This window comes from Coccinella septempunctata, chromosome 2 (genome assembly GCF_907165205.1).
Source record: "Coccinella septempunctata chromosome 2, icCocSept1.1, whole genome shotgun sequence".
Classification (NCBI taxonomy): domain Eukaryota; kingdom Metazoa; phylum Arthropoda; class Insecta; order Coleoptera; family Coccinellidae; genus Coccinella; species Coccinella septempunctata.
In genome coordinates, this window is record NC_058190.1 from 22,817,446 (window position 1) to 22,826,121 (window position 8,676).

General features: G+C 48.2%; 1 protein-coding gene across 1 annotated transcript; it reads left to right on the top strand.

Annotated features, from left to right (window-relative positions):
* The first annotated feature begins 2,644 nt into the window (after positions 1–2,644).
* On the top strand, positions 2,645–8,131 carry LOC123307057. Its single transcript, XM_044889260.1, has one exon. It carries the CDS (start codon positions 2,645–2,647, stop codon positions 8,129–8,131), a length of 5,487 nt encoding a protein of 1,828 aa, XP_044745195.1.
* Positions 8,132–8,676: the final 545 nt, after the last annotated feature.

The window sequence follows — 8,676 nt, forward strand, 5'->3', positions numbered from 1 at the left end:
TCGTCAGCTCCGGTTTATCGCATATCAACAGATGAAAAACGTTGAAATCTTCAGCGGCATGTAAGAAAAACAACGTGAAATACAGATAAGCGGTTTTTTACATTTACTCTGCCCGTCGGAATGAACGTACGGAATATTCGAGAATTAAAATATTTTCAAAGACGGAAATTTAAAACGAAAAAATGCACTAAGATGAACTCCAATTTTCCTCAGAAAACTGGGGTTCATTACAGTGTGTATTTCTTCACTCTTCAATTCAAGAAAGTGGAAATCAGGTAACAATATCCGATAGTGATTTTATGGGACTCGCAGGATTTTGCGTGGCGTGTACCACAAAATATCACTTTCGGAACTTGTTACGTAAAAATCTTTTTGCTGTAGCCATCCCAAAAATGAAACTTTCGGCATTATTTTTTCAGTAACTTGAAAGTAACAATTCACACAAACAGTACCGAATGTTTCTATTTTGTGGACGATTTCCACTTTCAGTTCGATTTTGCATATGCATGTCGATGGTTTTGACAATACCATATTGTTTTGTATTTTATTATAATAGCGCTTGCATTGTAACTTAGGTGTGTATTTCTTAACTCTTCAATTCAAGAAAGTGGAAATCAGGTAACAAGATCCGATAGTGATTTTATGGGACTCGCAGGATTTTGCGTGGCGTGTTCCACAAAATATCACTTTCGGAACTTGTTACGTAAGAATCTTTTTGCTGTAGCCATCCCAAAAATGCAACTTTCGGTATTATTTTTTCAGTTACTTGAAAGTAACAATTCACACAAACAGTACCGAATGTTTCTATTTTTAGGACGATTTCCACTTTCAGTTCGATTTTGCATATGCATATCGATGGATTTGACAATACCATATTGTTTTGTGTATTTTATTGTGACAGCGCTTGCATTGTAACTTAGGTGTGTAATTCTTCACACTTCAATTCAAAAAAGTGGAAATCAGGTAACAAGATCCGATAGTGATTTTATAGGACTCGCAGGATTTGTCGCGGCGTGTACCACAAAATATCACTTTCGGAACTTGTTACGTAAAAATCTTTTTGCTGTAGCCATCCCAAAAATGAAACTTTCGGCATTATTTTTTCAGTAACTTGAAAGTAACAATTCACGCAAACAGTACCGAATGTTTCTATTTTTGGGACGATTTCCACTTTCAGTTCGATTTTGCATATGCATATCGATGGATTTGACAATACCATATTGTTTTGTATTTTATTATGATAGCGCTTGCATTGTAACTTAAGTGTGTATTTCTTCACTCTTCAATTCAAAAAAGTGGAAATCAGGTAACAAGATCCGATAGTGATTTTATAGGACACGCAGGATTTGTCGCGTCGTGTACCACAAAATATCACTTTCGGAACTTGTTACGTAAAAATCTTTTTGCTGTAGCCATCCCAAAAATGAAACTTTCGGCATTATTTTTTCAGTAACTTGAAAGTGACAATTCACACAAACAGTACCGAATGTTTCTATTTTTAGGACGATTTCCACTTTCAGTTCGATTTTGCATATGCATATCGATGGATTTGACAATACCATTGTTACGGACGGCGAGTGAAAAAGAAGAACCAACTTACCTACCGAGATGGACGACGAAAGAAAGTTTTAAAATTGTAAATATTGTGTAAATATACCCATGTAATAGTAGAACTGTCAACCTATAGGTCAGCCGCCCCCACCAATACGGTGCATCTGAGACCCTAAGGGTAATGTCAGACGCGGCGGTTTTGTCCGAGACGTTTCTCGAGAGTAGAACCGTATCGGAGAGTCGTCAATGGGTTTCAAATGGACCATGTCAGACGTAGCGGTATGAATCGCCAGGCGATTTTAAAACCGACTCGAAGGGTCGTCGGGACCACTATCCGCCTCGGTTTTTATGAGTCTTTCGTACAGTCATCAGTGGTATGTATATGGAACATGTCAGACGCGGCGGTTTTATCGTTCTATTCACGACCTCACACCGCCTTGTATTTTGGATATAAACCGACGCGATTAAATCGACGCGTGTGACATCGAACAGGCGATCGCTAGCGGGAACCGTCTCGGTCAAAACCGCCGCGTCTGACATTACCCTAAGAAGGGGCGCATATTGTATAAAGGGCGAGGGTTTGAGACAGTCTGCAGACTCCAGTCATCGTTTGCCCAAGTGTGTTGTAAATATATTGTAAATAAGAAACCGTTCTTTGATTCCACGACCCGATAAACAAATACAGTCCACTACAGTCTGGTCCTTCAGCCGAATCAAGAAAACCATCGAAGATTTGAAGAACGAAAAGATCGAAGATTTGAAGAACGAAAAGATCTTTCAGAGCTGAGCGCGAGCGGATCAATTCACTCTGAAGTAACGAAAAAGATCTTTTCAGATCTAAAGGAACGAATAAGATCTTTTCAGATCTAAAGGAACGAATAAGATCTTTTCAGATCTAAAGGAACGAATAAGATCTTTTCAGATCTAAAGGAACGAAAAGATCTTCTCAGATCTGAAGTAACGGAAAGATCTTCTCAGATCTGAAGAAGCGAACAGATCTTTTCAGATCTGAAGAAACAATCGGAATATTTTCAGATCTACGCAACACGAAGAGGCGTCGGTCATTGACTGGAACTCGTATACACGCTGCGAAATGGTAATAACAAGAAGTCAGGTGGGCGCAGCAGAGATGGAAGAAAAACGTCGTCTCCAAGCAATCGAGAGGGAACAACTGAGGAACGACTCCCTGGATCGGTTGAGGAACATTCCCCTAGATCAGCCGGCGTCACCATTGTCTGGGTTGGTAGAACCTAACATGGCTAGTGACAAAAGACGCGAGAGGTCGCCGGCAAAATCCAGCAGGTCACATCGATCGACAAACAGGTCACATCGATCGAATGTCAGTGTGACTACAAGAAGGCGGCTCGCAGAATTAGAGGCGGCGGAGAAACTGGCCGAAATTAAGAGACTCGAGCTCAAGATGGAAGCCGATCTCGTGAAGATGCGGTTGGCCGCAGAAGTAGCGGCAATTCAAGAGGATGAAAGTGGCGAAGAAGAGCAGCAGGCGGAGCCCCCTTTCAAAGAAGAACCACTCCAGAAAGTAAACGAGTGGCTGATACAAAACCCAGTCAGCCAACGGGGGGAGGGGCTACAACGAGAGGAACCAAGGCAGACGCGGTTCCAAACAGTACGAGCAAGGTCACCAACTCCAACAAGAACAAGAAGTAGCATCGAACATCTGGCAGCTACATTGGAAAAGATGGCAAGACCAAGGTCGCGTCATATCGACTTGCCTACGTTTTCTGGAGCGGTCAACGAGTGGCTACCCTTTTACGCGGCGTACCGGGACTCGAGCCAGATGTACGAGCTCACTGCTGCTGAAAATCTCCAACGGTTGCGAACCTGTTTGAAAGGAGAAGCAAGGGACAGAGTTTCTGCTCTACTCTACACCGCCGCGGATCCAAATGTAGTGATGAAAACCCTAGAGCAGTGCTTTGGACGACCGGAGGTGATCATCGACCAGGCGCTGGAAGAATTGAAAAAATTGCCGAAACCCAACTCGACGGCGGCAGACCTGAACAGTTTCGCAGTCAAGATTCAAAACATCATCTGCGTATTGAAGACGATTGACCGAAGGGGATACCTTTTTAATCCGATGCTAACACGGGAAGTGCTGGACAAGCTTAGCCCGCACTTACGTTCACGGTGGTGCGACTACGCGTTCGATCAAGAAGGTTCGGCAGACCCGGAAATCGTCGTGATGTCGCGATTCTTGATGAGAGAAGCGGATCGAGCGCTGCGGTATACATACGCTCCCGTGACGTGCGCCGCGAGTACGAGTAAAGAGACACGCCCTCCAGTGACAGTGAAATCCAGTGCGAACAGGAACGGGCAACAAGGTACAGTGAAGAAAAGTGCGACGGTGTATAGTACGTCAGAAGATGGACAAGAAAGGAGCAACCGGTGCCCCGAGTGCGAGAGAGATCATGTGCTGCCAGAGTGCCCGAAGTACAAGGCGCTTACGGTTGATCAAAGGTGGAATCTTGTGCGCGAGAAACGGATCTGCTTCAAGTGCGCGCAAAAGAAGCATCGTCGCTTTCAGTGCCGAGCGAAGCCATGCGGCGTCAACGAGTGTCGCCGCCCACATCATTCGTCGCTACATCAAGACCAAGCAGAGCCCGAACAAGCCATGCCAGCTGATAAGAAGGAGTCCGTGTTGTCAGTTGCATCGGGAAGCATACTGCATACTGAACCAAAGACGGTATTATTGAAGATGTGTCCGGTCGTCATAGCAGGACCCAAAGGCAAGAGAAAGACTTTCGCCTTGTTGGACGAAGGGGCCACAATAACACTGATCGACCAGGAACTGGCAGCCAGCATAGGGGCAGAAGGACCGTCACACCCACTTCACTTAAGGGGAGTGAACATGAGCCAGAGCGAAGCAGAAAGCCAGCTGGTGACGGTCAAGATTAGGGGCGTCAAAGAAAGCGACGAATACCAGATCCGGGCAAGAACGATGAAGGACTTGAAGCTACACCAGCAAGGCATTCCGAACACGATGTTGAGCTTCGATCACCTCAAGGACCTTGATGAGGAAGAAGTGTGCTTCGAGTCAGCACGCCCTGGCATATTGGTCGGAACAGATCACTGGGAGTGCATCGTCTCAAGAGATCTACGGATCGGTGAACCCAACCAGCCGGCGGCATCGAAGACCCGGTTAGGATGGGTGGTGCATGGGACTGCGCCTCGCCGCGCCATCTACGAAGGAGAGGACGTACTGCACATTTACGAACGGGCCAATAGTGTTAACCCAGGCGAGAAGGAACTGCACGATCTCGTAGAAGCACACTTCAAGATCGAAGCACTGGGCGTACAAGGGAAGCCTAGAATGAGCGAGGTACACCAACGAGCCGTCACTATAGTCGAACGAACCATCAAGAAGACTGACGTCGGCTACGAGGTGGGGCTACCATGGCGTAGGGACAAGATGACAATGCCGGCAAGTTACAATCAGGCCTTGCGTCGTCTCAAAAGGAAGGAAATACAGATGGACGCGGACCCGGTTTTCAAGATGGAATACACTCAGCAGATTGAAAATCTATTGAAAAAGGGTTACGCGACGCCATGTGACGGTTCGGAAGACGATAGCCCAGTGAAGTGGTTCCTGTGTCACTTTGCCGTGACGAATCCAAACAAACCGGGTTATCGATTGGTGTTCGACGCAGCGGCGAGAAACAATGGGGTGAGCCTAAACGACGAGTTACTGGAAGGACCTGATATGCTGTTGTCGTTGCCGGGCATATTATTCAGATTTCGAGAAGGGGCCGTCGCTATCACGGCGGATATCCAAGAGATGTTCCTGCGAATCAAGGTACGACCCGAGGACCAACCAGCTCAACAGTTCCTGTGGAGGGGAGAAGACCGAGAAAGGCCTCCGAAGAAGTACAAGATGACCAGTGTTTTCTTCGGCGCAACTAGCTCTCCGTACATAGCTCACCATGTCCGTAATCACAATGCAGACATACACGGAAAGGAGTTCCCGCGTGCACTGGAAGCCATAAAGAACGCTCACTACATGGATGACTGGGTTGCGAGTTTCAAAGACGCGGAGGAAGCACGAAAGGCTGTCGAAGAAACAAGAGAAGTGCATGCTCGTGCTGGCTTCAATTTGAAGGGATGGAACTCTAGTGACCCAAACATTTTGAAAGGAATTCCCTCAGAGCTGCACGCAACAGCCCCTACGCAACTGGGGGGAGAACAGCCCGGAAGCAAGATACTTGGGTTGTATTGGAATGCTCAACGAGACGAGTTGGGATTCAACACCTGCATGAGCCGAGTTCCTGAAGATGTCAAAGCGGGGAAGCGAGCACCGACCAAGAGAGAAGCACTCAGCGCTGTCATGTCTGTGTACGACCCGCTGGGGCTATTGAGCCATTACACCATCCGCTCTAAGATCATCCTACAGAGCTTATGGCGACTTCAGATGACATGGGACGAACCGATCCCGGCAGAAGAAAACGAGCTCTTTACATCCTGGCTGGCGCAACTTCCCGAGATCGCGATGCTACGACTGCCACGCTGCTACACGTTGAACGGGTATGAACGAATCGATCTTCATATACTGTGTGACGCAAGTGAGCAGGCATTTGCGACAACGGCATACTGGCGCATCACGAGAAACGACGGGACCATCGAAGTCGTCTTAATAGCGGCAAAGGCGAAGGTAGCGCCAAAGAAAGCGCTGACGATTCCCCGGTTGGAGCTCCAGGCAGCGGTGATAGGTGCTCGTCTCGCCGAAACCATCAAGAGGGAGCATCGCATGGAAGTAGACCAGACGACGTACTGGACGGACTCGTCGACGGTGGTCCATCGGGTCAGGAACGACATGCGACGATATACACCTTTCGTTGCACATAGACTCGGTGAGATTGCTGAGCTCACCCAAAAGGAAGAATGGAGATGGCTGCCGACCGACCACAACGTGACTGACGATGCCACACGGTTGACCAATGCGCCCATCAGCTCGACGGACCGGTGGTTCCAGGGACCAGATTTCCTCTATCTACCTGAAGACCAGTGGCCCGGGAAGACGGCGTATGAAGACACAGAAGAGGAAGTCCTACATGTGAGTGAGAATCCCAGAAGATCCAGCTGTGTACCTGATCCTGCCCGCTTCTCCAAATACGAAATTCTAGTGAGAACTACAGCAAGAGTCCTAGCCTTCGTGGATATCTGTCGACGACGAGCGATTAACCTGGAACATCGACACATCGAGCGCGCAGAAAAGGAGCTGATACGACGTGTTCAAGAAGACAGCTTCCAAGACGAGGTAGAGCGAATCCGGTCAGGTCGAACCATACCAAAGGCGAGCCGGCTCTACCGACTAGATCCCGTGATGGAGGATGGAATTCTGAGAGTAAGAGGCCGTATTGGAGCATCCGCCGCACCAAGTGACACGAAGAGACCTGTGATACTTGATGGTCGTCACCCAATCACAAAACTGCTCGTTCTACGGGAGCATTGCTCTGCGGGACATGCCAATAGAGAACGAGTGACCAACGACCTACGCCAACACTATTGGATCATTCACCTTCGACCCACGGTACGAGCCATAGAAAAGAACTGCGCCTTTTGTCGAAGAAGACGAGCAATGCCGACAACCCCAGCAACAGGAGACCTTCCACTTGCTCGCATGGACCCTTTTCACCGTCCCTTTACCAACTGTGGGGTGGACTACTTCGGGCCAATGATGATCAAGATAGGGCGCCGGCGAGAGAAGAGGTGGGGTGCACTTTTCACATGCCTCACGTCACGCGCCGTACACATCGAGATCGTCGCGTCACTCTCAACGGACTCAACAATCATGGCATTGAGAAGGATGGCAGCACGCAGGGGTTGGCCGCGACTCATGTACTCAGACAACGGCACCAACTTCCGCGGGGCAGACCAAGAACTCCGTCTGGCATATAAAGAATGGCTCCCAAAACTACAAGATGAAGGGTTGCTGCATCGCATGGAGTGGCGTTTTATACCACCTGGCGCGCCAAACCAAGGCGGCGCGTGGGAGAGGATGGTACGATCAGTGAAGACGGCACTCAGGGTGACACTGCGAGAGAAGGCACCGACAGAAGAAGTACTGCGGACGCTCCTTACGGAGGCAGAATTCTCGATAAATGCCCGACCACTGACCCACGTGAGCGTGAATCCAGCAGATCCCGAAGCACTCACACCCAACCACTTCCTGATAGGATCATCGACCGGCATGCCAGCCACGGGGCCCTGTGATGAGGCCGATCGACGAACATGGCGAGCAAGTATGGCTCTCGCAGACCACTTTTGGAAGCGCTGGGTACGGGAGTACCTACCCACTTTAGTACCTCGAGGAGACTCAAGTAACAAGGCGCGTCCACTGCGCATCGGAGATGTGGTCCTGATCGTTGACAGCACACTGCCAAGAAACACATGGCCGATGGGTTTAGTGAAGAGTACATATCCCGGACCAGATGGTGGCATCAGGGTCGCCGAAGTACGAACGAGAACCGGCGTTTTCCGACGACCAGTGAGTGAGCTCGCCGTCGTTTTGAAGGAAGAGGACTACGCAAGCTGCGCCGGGGGGAGGACTGTTACGGACGGCGACTGAAAAAGAAGAACCAACTTAACTACCGAGATGGACGACGAAAGAAAGTTTTAAAATTGTAAATATTGTGTAAATATACCCATGTAATAGTAGAACTGTCAACCTATAGGTCAGCCGCCCCCACCAATACGGTGCATCTGAGACCCTAAGAAGGGGCGCATATTGTATAAAGGGCGAGGGTTTGAGACAGTCTGCAGTCTGCGAAGAAAACATGCAAGCAGCCATCCACTCCAAGTGCAACAATCACTTCCACAACAAATAAATTTGGTATTCTCAATACTGAAGAATCCATGGATACCGGAAACATAACACTGGATAAACCATCCAACAACATTATCAAAATTCGGAAATGCCCTCCGATTACAGTGACCTCGAAAATAGAGGACCCCCGAAAATTCCACGAGACGGTGAAACAAATAGTGAAAGAGAAATTTCAAATCAAATATTATACTGGCGAAACAAAAATCCACATCGCAAACCACAGCGATTATTCCAAACTGATTAACGTATTTAAATCAGAAAATATGCAATTCTTCACCTACTGTCCG

Bases quoted from the DNA above. Each gene is read 5' to 3' on its own strand.
- LOC123307057 (XM_044889260.1), top strand. From the start codon at position 2,645: ATGGTAATAACAAGAAGTCAGGTGGGCGCAGCAGAGATGGAAGAAAAA.